Source organism: Platichthys flesus, chromosome 9 (assembly GCF_949316205.1).
Source record: "Platichthys flesus chromosome 9, fPlaFle2.1, whole genome shotgun sequence".
Lineage (NCBI taxonomy): Eukaryota > Metazoa > Chordata > Actinopteri > Pleuronectiformes > Pleuronectidae > Platichthys > Platichthys flesus.
Genome location: NC_084953.1, coordinates 19492845 through 19514051, shown reverse-complemented (window position 1 = coordinate 19514051; position 21207 = coordinate 19492845). Strand labels below are relative to the sequence as shown.

General features: G+C 40.9%; 3 protein-coding genes across 3 annotated transcripts; all 3 read right to left on the bottom strand.

Annotated features, from left to right (window-relative positions):
- Positions 1-1124: 1124 nt before the first annotated feature.
- LOC133960957 (laminin subunit alpha-3-like) lies at positions 1125-10361 on the bottom strand. The gene is made up of 21 exons (XM_062395849.1): positions 10212-10361; positions 9727-9933; positions 9488-9642; positions 9236-9398; positions 8266-8393; positions 8032-8182; positions 7832-7936; positions 7578-7711; positions 7365-7482; positions 6075-6209; positions 5849-5991; positions 5633-5755; positions 4665-4809; positions 4450-4568; positions 4171-4351; positions 2599-2748; positions 2357-2516; positions 2149-2276; positions 1951-2044; positions 1752-1865; positions 1125-1658 (listed from the first exon to the last, which is right to left on the bottom strand). The coding sequence occupies exons 3-21, from the start codon at positions 9619-9621 to the stop codon at positions 1513-1515; spliced, it is 2571 nt and encodes an 856-aa protein (XP_062251833.1). The 5' UTR covers positions 9622-9642; positions 9727-9933; positions 10212-10361; the 3' UTR covers positions 1125-1512.
- Positions 10362-10428: 67 nt separating this feature from the next.
- On the bottom strand, positions 10429-15350 carry LOC133960836 (uncharacterized). Its single transcript, XM_062395680.1, has 13 exons — positions 15273-15350; positions 14990-15090; positions 14428-14579; positions 14229-14339; positions 13887-13968; positions 13587-13742; positions 11807-11985; positions 11598-11699; positions 11356-11507; positions 11123-11270; positions 10919-11018; positions 10711-10827; positions 10429-10631 (listed from the first exon to the last, which is right to left on the bottom strand). Exons 3-13 carry the CDS (start codon positions 14533-14535, stop codon positions 10429-10431), a joined length of 1458 nt encoding a protein of 485 aa, XP_062251664.1. The 5' UTR covers positions 14536-14579; positions 14990-15090; positions 15273-15350.
- A 1568-nt stretch (positions 15351-16918) lies between these two features.
- On the bottom strand, positions 16919-21039 carry cts12 (cathepsin 12). Its single transcript, XM_062395571.1, has 8 exons — positions 21009-21039; positions 20727-20872; positions 20501-20620; positions 19703-19867; positions 19399-19620; positions 19132-19300; positions 18623-18728; positions 16919-18480 (listed from the first exon to the last, which is right to left on the bottom strand). The coding sequence occupies exons 1-8, from the start codon at positions 21037-21039 to the stop codon at positions 18381-18383; spliced, it is 1059 nt and encodes a 352-aa protein (XP_062251555.1). The 3' UTR covers positions 16919-18380.
- Between the last annotated feature and the right edge of the window lie 168 nt (positions 21040-21207).

Here is a 21207-nt window from a genome sequence, read left to right as displayed (position 1 = left end):
TTCACTGAGGGCTTCCACTATCCAAATTTGCGGCTCTTACTATGATCATTTCCTTACTCTTATTTTTCTCTTATTACTCTTTCTCTTATCACTTTACACTTATTTATTAATTCAAATTCCCTGGATCCAGGTTTATCCCAATTTTTCTCTTTAACTCAATTTCTGGCTATGCCTTAGCCAATTGAAACGCAGTGATTAATACACACATGTCTTACCGTTAAAAAGTTGAGGTACCGTCTTTTATAATCTTGCACAATGTCATTTAACCACTTTATCATTACAATTAAGCTATTCTAAACTATGTCCTGTACCTTAAGTACTTTTCTTCCTTTTTTCACACTTATATCTGTTCTATATTACTCCCCCCTTTTTAATTGCGATGGCCACTTCGCAAATAAAATCCAATTTAGCACGGAGATTCACTTCAAACACCAACACATCAAGACATTTCCTTAAAAACAGGTTCTTTTTTAACGGTGCGACCTAGCAGCAGACACTGAACAGCCTAGTGAGAAATGCTCACCCTGGTTGAAGTGATCTGGAGATGCAGCAGGCCTCAAATCGTCTCAGTTCGTGACGTCAAGTTATATCGTATATTTGATGCAGCCGAGAGGTCAATGATGTTGTAGAAGTTGTTGATGATGAAGGAAGGATTCCGAGGACCCAGTAGTTTCAGTGTAACAAGGTTTATTACAAGAAATTACAGGTCGGGACAGGCATCTAGATACCCGGAGACACACAGCCAATAGTGAAAGTCTGACGTGCTGGGTTCTTACACACATTTATATAGGGAGGTTGGTTCCGCCTTTGACTTCAGGTAAATGACGTCCCCAAAGGGACTTTTGACTGAAATAAGGGCCCGTTTCTGTGTCCGAACATGAAGACACACAGGTCAAGCACATTCCTTCTTAACCCATCCATTAGCCGGTCACAGATAATTCCCTAATTCAAAGGTAATCCCAAGAAGTCAAAGTGCAAATGACACAAACACCTGGAGGACTCTCCGAGAATGTCTGAGAGTCCAGAAGTATATAAGCCTGTCTTTGTGTTTAAGACACGACCCAACATGGTCTACTCTAACGAATATACACGACAATACACAAAACTGTCCCAAGATCGAAAATCGATCAAGAAAGACACAAGGACATGAGAAAACAAGATGAACAAAGAGATGTGCAAAGCAATCACAACAAGATAAAAAGAAACACAAAGATACTGGGTGCTGAGGAGACAAGGTATTTAAACTATTTTGTTATTTGTGAAACCTATAATAAGGACAACCTAACAAGATGCTCCATATTCTTCATTGTGATGTAGGTGACAGGTGTATCTCCTGCTTTCCCCCCTTTAAAATGACACACAACTTTTTTCTCATAATGTTAAAGCATTTTTTCTCGCAAGAGTACAACTTTATTCTCAAAATGTCCGATTTTTTCCATTTAATGGTTTTCGGCAAAGCTTGTATGACTGTAATGACAGGAGGTCACATCCATAAATACTTTGATCATGTCATTAGTCTTTAGGGCACCGATCGATGTTCACAGGATCATACACCCTGGATTTTTCTCCGTATACAACAGGCTTTCCATTGATCTTCACATTTCGTAAGCAGCCCACAAATGGTGAGGACACGGGGACTCTGCTGTACTTTGTCGTCCCTGAACGGAGAAAAGAGAAGATTCTGGTCAGGGTGATACAATAACAGCTAATATTTGATGAGAGACATGCTGTGAGATGTTTGATGGATTTACCCCCAATGGAAAGTGAATCCAGTGTTGTTGAGTACGAGGTGGAGGTGATGGCGACGCCTTTCTCCTCAGACATGGAGTCCACCACTAGTTTGACAACTTCACGCTGTTTGGACACTGATGGACAATAACCCAATTTTAAATTTAGAGCCACTCAGATATGACCTGGTTTGTGTAATGTTGTCATCATGTGAAGTCGTACCTGTGACCATGTGGAACTCTCCATCACAGAAACTTTCAGTAGGAGTCACAGAGACACTGACAGCTCCGTTTTCATCATTCACTCTGACCCCCACCTGGTAATAGACTGCAGTCAGTCAATGTGGTCATTCAATGCAGTTTTGTTTTTCATCACTGCCTGATCAACTGCTATTATACATTCTAAGAGTGGAGGCTTTACCTTGTTGTTCATTAAGAACACATTGAAGCTGGCCTCGTCACTTTGAGCGTAGAAAAGAAGACCTGTCGGGTATTGAGGACGCATCTCGAAGGACAACACAAAGTGGAAGCCAACATTGAAGTAATTTTCTAAAACAGAAATATAACTTTTTAGATGTGGGTGTTTGATGTAAATTGCAATGAATCAGTATCTATTAAACACTACAAACCTAAGACAATGTGCCCACCGCCAAAGTACGTCCCCGTTTCCATTGGCCCATCGAAGCAGGGTAATGTTTTATGTCTCTCCCCGGGTTCTCCAACCGCAACATCATTCATTTTGAAATCCTGTATACAGCCAGTAACACTGTTCATGGGAATGTTGTGTCCCTGTGGGCGTAGAGGACATGGACGTGTGTAAGTACAGGTGGGAGAATGTGTGATCAAACAGCTGCTGAGGTTTGATACAGACTTTTGTGGTTCTTCCTTTCAGATCCCCTCCCAGGTACACAGGGTTGTGCAGGTCCAAAGACGATCCCTCATTGTTCGGTAGGCGACCATCGACCACACGGACTCCATCAACCAGCAGATGGAAGGTGCTCTTCTCCACACTGAACTCAACCTTCACGCACACAGACACGCACAAATAATCTGTCACACAGGTGAAGTGACTCAGAAAAAGTTGTGAAACATCAAATAAGGTCAGGTATTACTCTTTGTTCAATGAATTTTAAATCTTTAAAGGGTTCCCATATCCTAGAGAAGCTACCTTTATGTTCAGTCTTGATCAAACAAAACGAGTTATAGCAACTTCCTTATAAGTTTGAGAAATGGATATAGCTGTGGGTTTTTTACTGTCTCTGACATAAACTTCCAACACTTGCATAGCCAGTCACCACTACAGCAGTAGCCCTGTGGCTTCTGATCAGGGAACAATAATTCAATTATAATATAAATGATTAAAACAAATGCTCCAGCATTAAAAGGGAGGTTTACTAATTAATATTTAGTAAATGCAGTTTACCTTGGTTTTTTCCCACTGCATCAGGATTAAGTGTTTTTAATCACTTGCAGTAACAGTAAGTGAATAGTCAAGTGCTTTTGTCATCTTGTGGTGAAAAGAGAAGCAAGTGTAGCTGTTGTTTTCGTAGTGAAGTGAAGTGCAGACACTAAGTGGATCATTGTTTGAACATGATCTCTTTGTTCTCATCTCTGTACAGCATGGACGGCCCATATTGTTCAAATTTTACAGATCTTTAAAATAGAAAGAAACACACACAAAAAAAATCTAAAATGATGACAGAGAATTGATATTAACACCACAAAAGATGCCAAGTTGTTCTACCTTGTAAATAAAGCAGTAAGTTAACTAATTGCTTGTTTTTCTGACCAATCTGGTGCAGGTAAGGTCAGAAAAATATCATAAGTGGATTATTATGTAACCCAGCCAGACACAACAATATTAGACGATATCGTAATAATATCAACTCTGTTCCGTTCTTCCTTTACAAAATAGGGAAGTTTACACTGCTGCGAAACAAGCTGAACTCACACCACTCTGCATTACGTTCGCCAAATGTATTGTGCTTTCATATTAAATAAATGTATTACCTTCACCCCTGTCTTTTTGTTTGTTTGTGAGTTTGCTTGTTTGATTGGATGCAAGATTGCACACAAACTAATCATTCAAATCCTTCAAATTGGTGTTAGGGTTTAAGGCTCCTGGTGGAAGGAATGTGGTACGAGTCAGGGAAGAACCTTTTTTTGTCACTTTATTTAACATTCCGAGATTTTACATTTTCACTGATTTCTCTGGCAATAATTATTGAATCGTGCTGAAAAAAATGCATATTTATGGGAGCTCTATAAGTGCATGCAAAGTAGGGAAGATTGAATTTAAGAGCTTTTGGCGGAGGTATGCACTCTACTGAGTCCCATTCTAGTCTAGAAATGTTAAATAATCATCTGGAGACAGAATGTTATTAACGTCTAGTTTCTTAGTAACTGTTACTAAGGGGGGAGGGGCTAGCGAAAGGTCAGTTACTCTGTGCCAGCTCCCGTCGTTGCTCTTCTGCTTGTGTTGGATGATTCTGTTTTGACCCAGTGACATCTTGATCTTGCCGTTGGCCATGTACAGAGCCAGCAGCGGCACCACTCCTCTCCCTGCCACGTGAAGGATCAGACCTTTGGATGATTTGGTCTTCATATCAAGAGAGAAGTGAGGCCTGAGACACAAGTGGAGCACAACAGTGGGGTGTCGCTCTCTTTACTGTTCATGTGAATGAATAGATGGATGATTTCATGAAACCCTAGCGAACAGTACCTGTGGTTAAGGTCCTGTTGTGGCAGAGTGTAACTTAGCCAGCTGTGATCATCATAGAGCTGGTGTTCACCACGCTGTGCACCTTGGTGGAAACACTGGCTGCCTGCAGGAGCCTGAATCTGACAGGAAGTGGAAAAATAATAACCTGCATCACCATCATGTACTGAGAGTTACATTGGTGTGGTGCTGTAAAAATGGTGCCTTGTTTTGCTCACAGGTTTGTATATCTCGTGCTTCTTCAGAACTGTTGCTGGTAAATGCTCTGGATTTGGTGATCTATGGAGACTGCACCAGCCAAGGGCGCTATCTCCCATGTGTGAAAATGAGCTTAGATCCACTGGTATAAAGCTCTGCTCAGGCCTGCGTCAAATTACAGATTTTTTATAAATCATTACCCAAAGGGGAATTCTGGTACTTGTCAACCCTGGGCCCTATTTTTTATAAATGTTTGCGTATACATAAATGGTCCAGTCCAGTAGATCACCCCAACTGGTGGCAGAGGATGTGACAGTCCACGTAATGTTCACCAAACAGTATTTTAATCGGTGGAAGCTGATTGTGGTAGCTGATTGCTCACTTTATTAGTGCTTTGGAACAATATATCGGCAGTACCTCTCACTCAGGCAGGTCACACGGCCCCGAACAACGACAGAAGCCACAGCGATAACCAAACTGTCTTCACTTCCTCCCAGCTTTTGTATTCCATATGTCAGCAGCTTATACTAACTACAGTGCATGCACTCTCCTTATAGGTCAAGAGCAAAAAGGGCTTGAAAGGACATTACTACATACTAAAGCTGAAAGAGGAACAGTAAAATAATTGTCTAATATAGAAACTGTACTAATTCCCTTGCAACTGGGTAGTGTAGCATGCAGTTCTAATATCACAGGTTTATAATGTTGAGGTTGGACATTTCTTGGACTGTCACAGTTGCCCCATCAGATTGCATTGCAGCCGCTGCAGCGTATCTGCTTCCAAAGTTGATCTACTCGATTTGTTCCAAAAGTGTTTGTGGGTATCATTCATTTAGACGTTCACATTTATAAACTTAGAGCCCAGATAGAAAATTACCGGAATTCTCCTCCATTGCTGTCATAAGACAAAATGACACCACACAGCATAACAGCTATATAACAACCGTACCATTAAAACATTGGTAAAAGATTTATAATGTGTCCAAACCTCCTGGTGTAAAGATTAGCAATGCAGACTTTGAATTTCTTTCCTTGTGAGTTTTTATCCACTGGCCTGACGTGGTGTGGTCGCCCCTGAGTCACATTTACATTATCGATGCTGAGCTCCAACCTGAGAAAATCATGACAACTTCGGTAATGTGCTTTTTTATTTATTTAAATGAAGTAAAGGTACAACTGTTAACAAACGGAGGACACAACTTACCTTGTGGGTCTGCTCACTGCGGACAAGTAGTGCCAGATTCCATCACTGTATCTTTCATCAGACATCAGTGTGTGATTATTGCTGGTAAATATTACATAGCCATCATCCAGGGACAGCTGAAGGTCCTGGGCAGAGGACGAGGCCTGTAGAAGATGAGAGAAGGCTAATAGAGTCATGTTGATCAGTTGATCCTCATCTAAATATGACACTTGTGGGGAGAGCTGACCTGAGAGCTGCTCCGGAGAAGAGCAGCATGTCTGTGTGTGGTCCTGAAGCCCAGAGAGACCCTGACAGGCTGCTCGTCCCACACAGCCAGGGAATCCATGGACAGAGCTGAGTTCATTGTCGCTGCACGGACACCCTGCACGAGCCAGAAACACACATATTACATTCATATGTCTAAATGCTGGTCACTTAAGTCCACGGTAAGTTTCGTTGATATTACTGGGGAAAACATATTAGCATGCTGATTGAGGATTGTTCATCTGTTTATCTAGCCTCTTTCTATTCATTTATCTATCAATTGTAAATCATTTTTAAAGACGATTCCAATTGGCAAACTATTTATGTCTCTAGCATTGCTTTAGTGTTTTTTTACAAGCTTTTTCCTCATCTTATTCTAAAGAACAATGCCACGTGCACTATCTCATGTGTGGAGACATTTCACCCCAGCCAATGTAGAAGGAAAGGCTGTGTACATTTGCAAATACGATGCAAAGACCTATGTCAAGAATGACAAAGATGCAGAAGCATATGGGCAAGTGCCCAAAGTTTCCTCAGGGCTCAAATCAGCCTATGACAAAACAAAATGTCTATATTTATGTCTGTATAAGACAAGGTAAATACAGTTAGTTAAATTACCCAACATTTCCAGTTTATCCCGCTAATTCCCGCTAATTCCCATGGAAAGTTTCCAACTTTGAATATTCCCGGAACTTTGCAACCCTATTCCCACTTCAAGATTCTTTTTTTCAATACTGATCTTGATTCTGTGATAGAGGTATTATTTAAAGGAGATGTTTTTTCAGTTTTTCTTAACCCTTTTGTCTTTTTCATCTGTTTTTTGTGAATGTAACAGTTCTGCAAAGTTAAAAAGCGGAAAGACTGCAGTGAAAGGAGCTAGTTAGTCCAGCTGATACTTCTGGGTTACCACAAACACACGCCTAGATGCTAGTCTGGCTCGCCCCCTAACAAAACCAGGTGAAGTGAGAGCGGGCCAATATTTCCTACACACACTCAAAGCGGTTGGTCAATCAGCACAGAGCAGACTCGGCAGGAACGTCTTAAAGGAAAGGGAGCTAGTGTTTCAGATGGAGGCTGAAAAGAGGAGTTGCAGCACTGAACAGGATTAAAAAAATTATATGTTTTCTTAACATTAGAGCACCTAAGCCTTTTCAAATGGTATAACAAATTACAATTTTCAACCTGAATATGAACATAATATGTCTCCTTTAAGACAATGTTCAGTCAAATGCATTCAGCCGTGTATGGTGATCATCGCTTTTTGTCAGATTACCAGTAGTGAGACTGGACATCCATCGGTGACACCCATCGTCCTGTTGGACTCGACAATGTCACCGTCTGCTGTCAGGTGATCCACACATCCTCTCAGTGGTGGAGCTGTGATGTTGTGCCTGAAATCCAAATACAAAGGACAGAACCCAGTGTAAAGGGCTAATCTGATGAGCTGAAGCTGTAAACACTGCATGTACAGAATCTGTTGTGTTACCTCAGCCTGAGCTGTGCTGGTAGACCCCCGACATAATAAGTCATGTAGTTTGTACGAATGTGATCCGTGGAGATCTGCTGTCGTCCGTAGTGCACAATAAATCGTTCTGCGGCAGTGATTGTAAAGAGTTGGTCCTGTGACAAGAGACATGTCTCTAAGTAGAGCAGTTTATACATAGAACGAATACATGCATTCAGAAAGTTTGCTTTGCTTAGTGTTCATTCCAGTGAGTAACTATTTTTAGATCCTCTTACAAAGAGAGACACTTTTTCAGCGCTCTGAGCTCTGAGCTGTTGACCTGCTTGTTGTCCTTGAAGCACCAGGAAGCCTCTCTCCGCAAACACACAGAAGAAAGACTCCTGCAACATAAAACACAAGATCATTCTTTTTATAGACACTGAGCGTTGGAGCTGTGCAGCTGCAAATCTGTCAAATTCCATCATAGAGATCATACTTCATTTCCAATGTAGAATAACAAGGCGTCTGTCTCTCTGCTGTTTGTGTGAAACCTGAACAACCTTCTCTTCTTCTTTCCCGGCTCCTTCATGAACGCCATGCGGTAACCTGTTCCGTCATAGTAGTCTGACACCTCCGACTGTGGAATCCTATACCAATCAAAAATTACTTTACTCGTCATTGCGACTTCAACCACAAACCTCTATAAACACAGTACATTTTTAAACCTTACTTAATATGAGGCTGCTTTGCCTCCATGTTGGCTGCATGTTTGTAGTTGAACAGAGAGACAGGATGATCGTTGATGTAGGAGAGTTTCATGGCTCCTCTGTATCTGGAGTAACGCAGCTGCAGTGGAGGCTGGAGGAGTCAGAGCAACAGGGACTGAACATTTCAACATGGCACTTCAATGAGAGTGATTTCATGACTCTGGATATTTTTCTGTTAACGGTGATTGATCAGTTTTTTGGTTCATTTGTCAAAACTCAAATCTGGACCATTGCTCACAGGTATTTCAGTCTCATTATTATCCCACTGAACTGTTTTCTCAAAAAGGTCAATGAGGGATTTCTGTTTTCAACTTCAACAGTGCTCCAGTAGCAATTATGTGCTTATCACATCAATAAGTGCAGGTACATAGTCATCATTATTTGATACTAAATCTAAATTAAAGGAGAGAATAATCTCATTCAGACGTACCAGGTCAAATATATGACTATGTCTGTTAAAAATTATGAAACACTAAGCCAAAGTATAAAATGATGACATACTTGATCCAATCCTGATATTTATTAAATAAAAATGATATACTGTACTAACCTAAATTGTATTTTAAAACAAGTTAACATGAAGTGATGTCAATATATCATAACTTAAAGTTGCCTGTTTCAGAATTTCAATCTAGTGGGGAAAAAATATGTAATTATTGTTAAAAAATAAGACTAATGCTGTCAAAATTATGAGATAGTGAGTCAGAATGTTCATACTTATTTCTTTCTAGAAAGAGGCTTCCCATGTTGAAGGCTCTTTGGTTCAATGAGTGCACAGGCTTGTTTACCATGTTTATTTTTTATATGAGATTTTCCAGTTCCTACTGGTTGTCAGTCCAGTTCGATAAGGCCTTATGATTGTCCTTCTTCTGTTTCTGCCTGTGTAAGAAGTCAATCCATGCAGACATAATGAATTAACAGCTGTTTTATTACCGTAAAGTCGTCAGGATATCCACCCACGTAGAAAGCCACACTGTCTGGGTCCATGTTGAGGACACCACTCATCGTGTTTGGAAGGTTATGATAAGGAGCAAGGCTGACGGGCTTCTCTGATGTAAAGTTCTTTATGATGTTGACTTCAGCGTCTTGGTAAGCTCTGCAGGGAGAAAACCACAGAACTGATCACATGTCGAGGAAACTGAAGTGTGAGTTACTTTCCTCTCTTTATAAAGGCCCTTCACGTACCTGTAGAAGATAATCTGGTCAAATTCTGACGCGTTCATATTGGTGGTTGATGTTATTTTGTGCTTGGTTTCCACCTCGTGGACGACTCCACCCAACTTATAGACACAAATTAACATGTTGTTTCTGATCGCCATCCCAATGTAGTCTCCAGAGGCCTGTAGATAAAATGAAACAAATAAAGATATAGACACTCTTCATAAGATCCAGACTTCCTGTGAAACACAAGGAGACACACTCACGTTCTTGTTGCCTAAGTAGAGAACAAAGAGGTTGACATCTCTTTGTTTGTCCTGTCGTTGCTTTCGTCTGCGCTCGGGCTTGGAGGGATTGGTTTGATGATGATTGAGAAGCAGGTCAACTGCTGTAAATGGTTTTATGTCTTCAAGGTTTCTCGGAGGATGAAGCTCAACGTGGCCTTTTCCATTAAAGGTCGTGGCAATGGAGAGCTGTAAGAAGATCCATGTAAATATGAATGTATAACGAGAATAAATGCACAAAATATTATGTTTGTTTTTTGTACAGAGAAGAGTCAAAAGACACTTTAAAGCTCCAAAGAGCTGATGGAAAAGCATCAGGTGATATTTGCCATCAGTTCATATGAGTGATAATATTCACATACTTAGTTATTTGTTCCTTTGTCAATGTAAACAAATATTGATTAATGATTATAGTCTCTTTGAATCAAAGCTGAGGTAAGAACATCAGATTCAAGGGGAAACCTCACCCTGTTAACAAAGTTTCTTGTCTCCTTTATCACGTCCTTGATTTTCAATATGCTTTCTGTAATGTTGCCACTTGGAGGCGATTTCCTTTTGAGAGCCTCAACTTGTCTGAGGTTATTCGTCAACACAGGGAGGGTGATTTTCAATTTTTTCAGTGAAAGAGAGAGAAAATAAACCAAACTAATAATATAATTAAAAGGAAAAGGTGCCTGTTAGATTCTAATAACAGATTTTTAATGATAAATACTCACATGATTGTTCTACATCAACTTTCATATTGTCCGTATTGACACTGTTGCTGCTCAGAGTTATTCTTTCTACCTCCTGGCTGATGTTCCTCAGTCTCTCAGTTAAATTTCTGACTGTGGAATCGCACTCAGAGGACGCTGTTTTCGCCGAGTCTATCAGGAGTTTGGTGTCATCTGAAATTTAAAACACCATGATGATCTGCTGTGCTGCAGGTGCAGTGAATAATCTGCTCATTTCAAATGATCCACTGACCTCCTCTAATTGATTTAAGGTCATCAGTGACGGCTGAGATACTCCTTCTCAGTGATCTTCTTTTCTCCTTTTGTTTCCTGACACGGTCTCTACCTGAGCTCACTGGAAGTGAAAGCTCTGTCCAAAAGAAATTAAACAGCATTTGTTTTTTGTGCTTTCAAATGAATATAACTCCTGTGACTTGTGACAAATTATGCTTTTTACTCACTTTTCAGGTCACTCTGTGAGTAGTAGACTTCTGTTTGTAAATTGTTTGAAGAATTTTTGAATCCTTCTGCCCTATCGACCAGACTTGCCTCCTTCGCATCCTAGTTTACAGTAAGAGAGTCATATTAATATAAATTTCAATGAACATTATACAACTAAACATTTAATTAAACACATCATGCAGGATGAATAACAACAGAGTTACCTTTAAAGCCTCATCAGCAGCCTCTCTGGACAGATTTGCTGCTATTTCTGCCATTGGTGTGGTCTTTATGATGCCGATAAAACCTCCTTCACTCAGCACTCCGAGCGGTTCATTGCTGTTAGTAGCATTTTGAAGCACTCTGCAATGTCTTATAATACATAATTTCAACATAAACACATTTTCTTCATGTTAATTATATCTACGCTCCTTTTTTTCTACCTTTTTAAACTCACTGTTGAAGTTCTGCTACCTCTCTGTTAAGCTGCTCTGCTTGTTCCTCGGCCTCGTTGACAATATCCACTTTGGTCTTAATTTGGAAGATGTTAAACTTCTTGACAAGTTCCCTCCTGGCACCATCCAGTTGACCTGCATGGTTCTCAAATTCCTGCAATTTGCACAATAAATTCAGTTTCTACAGTGAAAAAAACTAAAAAATTGTCTTCTTGAATCATGGTGTTAAAGCATGGCAGCTTACTTTTTTTATTTCCTCAAGCAATAAGAAGACGTCTGTGATATTTTTCAGCAAATCTTTGGTCGTTTCAGTCACAGGAAGCAGTGAGTTCTGCTCTCTTTCCGACTGAGATGAAAGACAAAATGATGATTAGAGACAGGACATACAAGACTACAGGACGTTATTGTGTACATCTGAAATAAATGCTACTGCCATCGAGCGTTGCGTTTCACCTGCAGATGTTGTAGCGTAGTGTGACTCCTCAGGTTCAGGCTCCGCGTCCTGTTGACTCCGTCCTCTGCCTCTGACAGCAGCTCAGCCAGTTCCCTCAGAGACGAGGCGGAGACCATCAGAGAGTCTGACGTCCGACTCAGTGCAGGAGTTGTGAAGTTGTCGTAGATTAAGTTCAACACTAAGGTGAACAAACAGATTTTGGGACATATAATGGTTGGATATCGCCCAATTCTGATAAGATGGAGAAGAGATTGTGCTCCTCTTCCTTTAAGATACATTTATTTATTTATTTGTCCCAAAGACATGCGCAGACATGCACAGGCACACTCATGCAGGTAGGGAAATTTAACCTCTGCTTTTAACCAATCTGGTGAAGGACACACAGAGCAGTGATCAGCCATGTACGGCGCACAGGGGGCAGATGTTGGGGGAGTAAGGTGCCTTGCTAAGGGGCACTAGACAGGGGCACTAGACAGGACAGAGAGATTTTTGGACAGATCAATCCAGGTTCGTCTTTTTGTTGTTTCTCCGTGGAGTCGAACCAGAGACGAACCAGAGACATTTTCTGCCCATATTCCAAGTTTCTGCCACTAGTCAACCGCCTTTGGTTGTATCCTTACACAAATAGTTTGACATTTCAGAAAAATAGTCTTAATGGTTTTCTTGCTGAAAGTTTGATGCTTAGTTTAGCATGAAAAGTGCAGAAGCTAAGACAATGCACCTATAAGTACCTTTACAGTTCGCTATTTAGTAATGAATTTTCTTCTCATTCCAGAGTCTCCTCTTATTGCCCTGCAGCAACCTCAGAGTTGTTACATGGTGCTGTTTCATAGTGTAGCCTGCACCTCTTAGCTTCTTCAGGATTTCCAACCCAAGCTTTAAAGAGGTCATTGCAACCGGCCAAGAAATAGTCAAGGGCCTTAAGTTGTTCGCTATCCCTCGACTTCTTGTCTTTATGCTAAGCTAGGCTAAACTGTTGCTAGCTGTAGCTTCAAATTCACCATGTGTGATATGATTCTCATCCTCCAACATTTTTCCCTAATAATTTCATACAGATCTTGACCTTTAAATGAAACTAGCTGGAAATCTTAATCTCTGGAATTTTTTCTTAAAGGTTACTTCAGGCTGCTGGTTAGTTGTGTTTCAGTCTAAAGACCATATAGAACGACTTTCTCATCGGTGCAACTCATGTGCTTTTCTCTGTAACTCTCCTTTTTAAAGCACAAAGAAAAGTGTATATGCAGCCAAAGGATTTTCTTTCAAATGGTGGCTGGAATAAAATGATGAAGTGATTAACCAATCAGAATAGTTAGGAGCTGCAAACCCCATCCCAGCAGCTCCTGTACTTTAGGCAATCAGAGCCTTCTCTCTGGGGTAAAAAAGGAAAATTACCAGTACTTTAATTTAGACCCTGACTAAGTTTCTCCAAAGGTCTGTAGTTCCTGGGGAAAGTAAGTTCAATGGAAACCATTATGAAAAACAAAGCATGTACTTGTTTTAGGGTTTCCAGCTTAAAGAGTTGCAGAATATACAGGAACTGTTCAGAGTGGGCTGACCTCTGTATAGCGCCCTCTACTTTACATCATGGTGAAGATGAGTCGAGTGAAGGCAGACGTATTACACAAGTCTGTTTGAAAATGTCCCTGACACCAGTGGAGCATGAATTTTTGGCACAAACACCAGTCTGAGCCACCTCTGCACCATTTCAACAAATGAACTATACACAATTTCACTGCATTTGAACATCAGCGGAAAATCATTAGTGAGATCATGTTTTACGTTTGTGTGCCTCCTCCTGCTCCCCGGCGGCGCTGCAGCCGCTCTGTCTCATTTCCTGCATGATGCGCTGAGCATCCACCGTCGTCCTGACTTTGTCGTTCTCAGAGAGAGTGATGGATCCTCCGGGCTTCACCTCAGACAGCAATTTTATCAAATCTGACAAACCACAAAAACACAGATAACGGTGTTGATGATACATCACAGTGCAGAGGATTACTTTGACATAACCAATAATTCAGTTTCCTGAATAAGTCCCACAAAGATCCGACTGAATGACATCTTCATATTTAGGTGATGTACCTTGTAATTCTGTGAGGAGAGATTCAGCTTCAGGGAGAAGATCATCGTCCTTCAACTTGGTTTGATTCACATTCTTCAAAACCTTTTCCAGATCAGATTCAGGTTGAAGAATCAGAAAGTCAATGATAGATTATAATGTTTCCAGATCATTTTCACTCTGCATCAAAAATAAGTTTTATGAGTTGTATTGTTTGTCGCTGAGATCTCTCTGACATGCGATGTTATCAGTTCATAAAAAAACCTCTGGCAGTATTCAAACAATAGTTTTAATTCACAATTACCAAAGTCTAACTCCTGGTAGAGTTTCAATCTGTTTAACTGAGGAAAATTTACTTCATGCACCTTGTCAACCAGTTGACTCAAGTCGTCACCGACAACATTCACATCTGTTTCCAGCTGTTCAGCATCTGGTTCCAGGTGTCTCACAGCAGTGTAGGACCTCCCAAACTGAATCTGGAAAAAACAGAGCAGAAATACTCAACATGGATTGTGTGACTAAATAGGTGTTTTAAAGATTGCCAATGGTTGCGTGTACGAGTACCTTGGTTTCAGTAATGTTAGTCTCCAGGTTGTTCAGCATTGAGTGTGAACCAGAGACAGGACTGTTGTTCTTCAGCTGATGCTCCAGCCAAGTCAGTCCATCGGCCATTTTCTCCAGGTCGGCCAATAAAGAATAAGTGCAACTATCACAGTCTGTCGGTAAATAAGAATATTCTTAATTTAGTTTGTTTTGAGTGATTTTCTTTACAACTTCCCTGTGGAATTGATCACAGCAGCTGGGACCAGATGTTGTGTGTTGTATCAAAAGAATAGGATTTAGAAATATCCTTGACCAGTTGTAATGTATTTATTTATAATGTCTTCTATGGCTCTTATCAAAAATAAAAACAATATCTTAGTAGTTGCATTATGGGAAATGAAGGATCCACTGTTTTTGAGTTGGATCCAGACTTGGGAGTGAAACTCAAGATATCTCAGCCGGTAACTTCAATTTGACACTTTCATCTCATGAGCTCCCTGACCTTAATATAACATCAAATCCAGTGTATCCCTTTTAAACATAATAACTATATTTCTATTTGTAAATAAAAATGTATATTAACCTGCATTTGGAGGAAAACAAAGGTTGATGCCATCCCCTCTGTTGCATGGCTTGCAACTACTTCCAGGCACCAATGGATTGCCGTAGTAACCATGTGCACATCTTAAAGAGAGGAAAAACAAGAAGGAAAATAATCTGCATTTTTTTACTTTTAGAGGCAGACCTACATATTAAAATAATGTATTGCAGTGGACAGTAGGGGTTAGGATGCAGGTTTTGTCGCACCAAGGATCATAATGTTGAATTATAAACAGCGTTTGTGTTTGGTGGACCAGCAGACTAACCTCTCACATCTGGATCCACGGTAACCAGGTTTACACAAGCAGTCGACCACACCCGATCCAATGTCCAGACAGGCCAACGCAAAGCTAAGACAGGATAAATAAGATGTCCATATTGATCCAGTAAAAACAATCAGCTGAGGTTTGAGTTGATGAAGGTAATAAAAAGAGACTGACTTGTTCCGTGTAAAGGGACATGGACAGACACGGCAGGTCCTGTGGGATGGGTTTCCATAGTAACCCTCTTTACACCTTTCACAGCGGGCCCCAGTGGTGTTGGACTGACAGTTCTGGAGGTGCGTTAGATGAAACACAACTTGAGCAACATGCGTTGGCAATGTGCCTGCAACTCCCACAACAAGGGTACTGTAAATTTAGATTAGTCACAGCGTGTGTGTGCTTGCCAGCGTGCGTGAGTTTGTGCGTGCGTATGTTTGTGTGTCTGTGTGTGTGTGTGTATGTGTGTGTGTGTGTGTGTGTGTGTGTGTGTGTGTGTGTGTGAACACCTACCACACAGTTTCCTGTAGTCTCATCACACTCTTTGGAGAGTCCGCTGCAGCTGCATGCCACACACTGACCCCTGTTGGGCCCGGTCCATTCTCTGTAGAAGCCAGGGCCGCACTTCTGTACGGACACAGAGAGCTGAACAGTCAACAGTGTGAGGACAGTTAACACAAGACCTCACCTGCACTCACTTGGTCTGCAGAAAACAGGGTGAGGCATGGAGATGGAGAGAAACACATGTGGACACACTGAAGTGCATGTGTGTGTTTGTTGGAAATAGGCATATTTATGGCCACTTTGTACCTTGGATGGTTTGGACATGTAAGGTTTAGCTTAGCTGTAAAAACATTTTTATACCTAGGATACAATAAATAGCATATCTGATGGTGAGTGGTGTTTTCTAAAGATGACTGAGAAGCTGTATACTCTCTCAGCAGATAACAAAATGAGTCTGAATGAGTTTTTGACCTTGTATTGCACCACAGCATGCACCCAGTTGTCTTACTGAGAAGAAGTAGAAAACCTGTTAAAACCACCATGATCAACAAAGACTTGTTTTACCTCAGTAATAGCTCCTGCTGTTTGGTTGCCGAAGAAAGGAGCGCAGAATTTTCTTGTGCCCTGTGTCCTCTGAAGGCCGGGAGTGCGTCTGTCATGCCGACACTTTGCTTGTTTCTGAGCCGAGGGATGAACCGGAGCAAAGCAAAGCAAAACCAAGCACACTGCACCACAACGTACAGATCTTTGCCAATGCATTGTTGTGTGTATCCAGTGATCCATGTGAGTCTAACACGGTCTGTCTCTTAAAAGTCCTCCTCCTTCTCTTCTAGTAAACTCTGCCGCAGCTGCACCTTGGAGCTTTTTATGTGAGATGCATGAAGAGAAGTTGGACTGTGCGAAACATAGAGTGTGAATGACTGTATTCACACAGGCAGGTTCAAAGTTCGCCGAGGTGTGGTTGCACTGACATTAAGCAGCAGTGAACTGGTTGAACAATAAAGCGCTGACAGGCAACAGATTAAAGTGGTTATCACTTTATTGTCAGTCCATGAGTTAAAACATTCCAGTTCATCCAGTAAATAACAGATAGAAAATACAGTTCATATTGGTTGAAAAAATATTTAGTTGCATTAAAATGAAAATAAAGACACATTGTTTTGTCCCCAACAGCTTCAAGTTGAGGCCTAGATTAAACATTTTATTTGTTTTAATCATCCACTATACCCTCCATCCCCTGCCCTTTCTATAAATCCTTTCTACAAATACAAGAGTTGCTGTAAATAGTATGGATGTCCTCACAAACAGGACACCCAAACTCTCTTAAATCAGTTGTTGAAACAAGACCATGTAACTTGTGTATCAGCCACTGTGAGCAGTTAAAACCTGGTAAGAACAGAAAGGTAAATAAATGCACATGTGGTCACAGAATCTGGAAGCTTGGTGAACTTGCTGAGTTAAGCACTAATATGGCATCTAGTCCATGATAGGAATGAAGCTCTAGGAGCTTCTTCCTATTTTCTCACTTTTGTGCTCTGTTCTGATATGTTACATTTCGTCAGGATTGATCTTCATTTCATTCAGCAAAGAGTTTTTGACATGCTGTGCCTTTCTCTTACTTGAATACATTAATATTCTAAATTATATTTTCAACGAGATAAAAACCCAACCAATCCTAAAATATGTTCATTCAGTTTGTACCATTGACTCCTGTTCAACCTCGGCTCTTCAGTGGAGCAGTTTATCTAATGGAGGAGGTCAAATAAAAGTGGACGGGGCATCACAGCTAATAACCCGTTCCTCCATTATGTACTCCCAAGCTCTCCTTTCCCTCCACAACACTCAGAGTTCAGCACTGTGCAGGATGCCTTTTTAAACATGTAGGTTAGCTATATAAAACTCTGGACCAAATTTGAATAAAGTTACTCCCTTTTAAAAAACGTGCAACTTCAATATTTCTATTAAATGTGTTTTATATAATCCATTATTTTTCAGTATTCACACATGAATTGATTGATTTCCCAAATTGTAACGCGACTGGACCTTTGTGGGTTGATGCTAAATGTATTTTTATTTAATTGTACTGAGCTAAAATTCTAAAACTTGTGTAAAAGTAGCACACAAAGAGAGGTCACTAAAGTGTGCGAGCTCATTAATGTCTGACACAAATATAGGTTCACTAACATTAGCCAAAATTAGCCACCATGCAGGGCAAAGAAAAGTTCTAGTTGTAAGATTCCATAGTAAATTGAATATTTTTTTTATTTAACTTTTCCCTTGTAAGTGTCGGAATGTGTAATTACTTGTTTCCACAGTTTATGCTGTCCAAAGATGGCCATAGTTTTGTTTTAATATTTAAATTAATTTCCATTTTTGGTGAGTTTGACCCTTTTCGAAAAAAATTCAAAGACATATTGAATCTTTTGTTCGTCCCTGAGAGAAACGATGTGTTCACTGTACAAGGCTGTCGTGGGTGTTTCCACAAAACAAGGTTCAGCAGAGAGTTTAGAAAGTATGGATGACTTTACACATGATATTAGCAGTATGAGCAAAATGTGTCTGAAGAACACATTTTCTGTTAAATCTCGAATCTGAAGCATCTTATCAGAATCATATAATAGGGTACAGGGCATAACTTGCAATGCCACATGTGTTACTGCCGTCCCGGACCATTCGCATGTAGCCGCCTTCACCCCAGCTGCTGCCCCAACTGTAAACATATAAATAAAAATCATATTACAACAGTGACAGCCAATACTTGTACATTTAGTATCCTAGAAAATATAGTCTGAAAGTTTTAATTTAAAATTATCCTGTGTTACTCTGCTGTCAATGCACAGAGTTGTTCTGACCTGTTTTTTATGATCCAGTAGTCTTGTCCTCCGTCAGAGCCGTAACCCACCAGCAGAACAGCGTGACTCAGATTATTAGGGTTACAGGTCGGCTCATCGTATATTCCTAGGAGTTCAATTTAAACACATATTATCAGACTGTTTGACCAGTAGGGGGCCGTAAAGATAAACTGCAAAGATGACATTAACATATCAATTTGATCAATATGGGGGACTCAGAATATCTTGTTTGAAACATTCAGTGTTAAAAAATAACCTTTAGCTTTTATTGGAGTTGGTTTTGTGTTTATGATGGATTAAAATGTTCACTCCCCTTTTACCAAGTCTTAAGACAGCATCCACCAGTACAACAGTGAGGCTGGCTACCCTAACAACTAGAGGGAAGATGCTAGCAGAGAGATAACAGAGCTGGGTGGTTTTGTTACTACGAAACAAATGCATGAATTTTACTATGTACATATTTAATCAATTAAATATCTGACATTATGAGTTTACATAAGAGAATCAACCTGAGCTGTAGAACAGGAAGCTTGCATGATCCGCATCAATGGCCACTGTGATTGGACCAATGGTTGCCACAGCGTCAGCCAGGGCCTGCTCGTCTCCTTTGGGTAGGAACCTGTAGTCTTTGATGTGAGCGACCGCACGTCTGCTGTCGTAATAACAGGGCTGAGTATCCTGTGGAGAGAAAATCAAAGTGAAATCTTACCAATGTGCTGGAAACAGACAGATTAACATTTTCGCTGTTCTGATGTAGACGCAGGCTGCAGCCTCACCACTGAGGAGTACGGGTAGGTGCTTGTCGACTGGAGCCCGTTGTTCACCACGTAGTCGTAGGCGTTGGCCATCCAGGCACCGTTGCAGCCGTAGGTGCCGTATGCTTTGGAGCAGTCCACCAAGTTTTGCTCACTCAAGGAGACAAGCTGACCGGTTTTCTTGTAGATTTGTCCCTCGATAGCTCCTGTGGTGCTGAAGGCCCAGCAGGAGCCGCAGTAGCCCTGACGAGAGAATTCAGAATCACTTCCTGATTCGGTCTGGAGGAAAAAACTCTTTCTGTATGTGAACGTGCGAGTGTCTCACCTGATCTTTCACCTCAGTGACATAACCCATGTTCCTGTAGTCGACAAACCGAGCATCTAACTGCCGAGCATTAATGCGCAGCCGTCGAGCAGAGACCGTCTTCCCTCTGTGCACAAACTGGGCATTTATCGCAGCACCTTGCAACACCTGGAATTCTTGTTGTGTCTAAGTACAGAGAACATATAGATAATTACTTTTCCAATTATTGATGTTCAGATATCAGATCATCAATACAACATATCTATAATGCAAAAGGAATATGTAAGTGCTTTGAACTTATAAAGTGCTTTTCTACTCTTGATGACTTTACAGTATAGTTTTTACCACAGTGTATCTGTGCACAGCACTGTCTCTGTCATACAATCAGCGTCTTGTACAAGGAAACTTCAGCATGCAGAATGGGGGAGACTAGGACCAACCACCGACCCTGTGGTTGGTGGACAACCCACTCTTCCTCCACAGCCACCATCAATAGTGAAGAAATGCACTTTGTTTCCAAGAATTTGAAGAAAAGACAGAAACCACTCTTACAGAATTCACCAAGTTAGATACAGGCAGCTTGAACATGCAGGCTTGAAACTGGGGTAAAAGGCCAGCCTGCCTTGTCCATACGTCTAGATTAAACCTGTGAGTTATATGTTCATTAGAGTTGTTAATATGTGAATTTAGTTACTTTTGCATACACAAAAATTTAGCCTATAATTTAATTTCGCTCTAAAGAAGCGTTTCACTGTGACTTTGATTTGTTAGTTTGAGCAGAGATGATTTTAACGTAGTGTGTAAAATACCAGTCCGTACCAGGTCTCCATATTTATTCATAGCCATAGCGAATGGCCTGATTCCCATCAAGAAACCCTGATTATTGTCATTGATCTTCTGCTTGTTCTCCTCCCAGATCGCCCTCCTCTGCATTTCGTCCTGCATGATAACACGAAAAACACACATCAAGAAAGAACTCCTTTGACTCACAATACATGTGAAGTCATGTCTGTCCTTGTGCTTTAAGATGAGGGGTCAGTCTCACCAGATCATCGTAGGTTACGCCGTTGCTGCTCTTCCAGATCTCCCAGTCCGTCAGGATCCCCTCATCCGAGTCGGACGCCACATGCCTTGGGCTGCACAACAGGACAGAGAGCAGGGCTGCCCTCAGCAGGAAGCCAGACCGATGAGCTGAAAGGACAAGAGATTTGTTGTTATCAGGTTGTCTTTAAATTGTTCAGTGATTCATATTACCCTCAGTGGAAAAACTGATGACTGGTTTCTTTTGTTTTCCATGTAAGATTTTAAAATGTCCTAATCATCTTACCTGCATTGATGTGAGTCTGTTTTGTCCCCATGGTCCCGGAGAAACTCTGGACAGTGAAGCAGCCACAGCTTGGCTGTCGTCCGACCTTATAAAGCTTTACAATAAGTACAGTACATGCTTCCACTATACTTTTAGGGAATCCCTAAATCAACACCTGTGACTGCACCTGAGAAGGATATTAGTCAACAAAAATAAGATG

Bases quoted from the DNA above. Each gene is read 5' to 3' on its own strand.
- cts12 (XM_062395571.1), bottom strand. From the start codon at position 21,039: ATGGGGACAAAACAGACTCACATCAATGCAG. The intron at 19,621-19,702 runs GTGAGACACTCG...TTCTCTCGTCAG, and splicing joins TCACTGAGGTGAAAGATCAG to GGCTACTGCGGCTCCTGCTG. The intron at 18,481-18,622 runs GTCAGAACAACT...ATATGTTTACAG, and splicing joins TACTGGATCATAAAAAACAG to TTGGGGCAGCAGCTGGGGTG.
- LOC133960836 (XM_062395680.1), bottom strand. From the start codon at position 14,535: ATGGCCGATGGACTGACTTGGCTGGAGCATCAGCTGAAGAACAACAGT. The intron at 11,271-11,355 runs GTGAGTTTAAAA...ATGTATTATAAG, and splicing joins GAGGTAGCAGAACTTCAACA to ACATTGCAGAGTGCTTCAAA. The intron at 10,632-10,710 runs GTCAGTGGATCA...TTTAAATTTCAG, and splicing joins CCTTAAATCAATTAGAGGAG to ATGACACCAAACTCCTGATA.
- LOC133960957 (XM_062395849.1), bottom strand. From the start codon at position 9,621: ATGGCGATCAGAAACAACATGTTAATTTGTGTCTATAAGTTGGGTGGA. The intron at 6,210-7,364 runs GTAATCTGACAA...TGGCTCGTGCAG, and splicing joins GATGTCCAGTCTCACTACTG to GGTGTCCGTGCAGCGACAAT. The intron at 4,352-4,449 runs GTACTGTTCGCT...CTTGTGTCTCAG, and splicing joins CAACAGGACCTTAACCACAG to GCCTCACTTCTCTCTTGATA.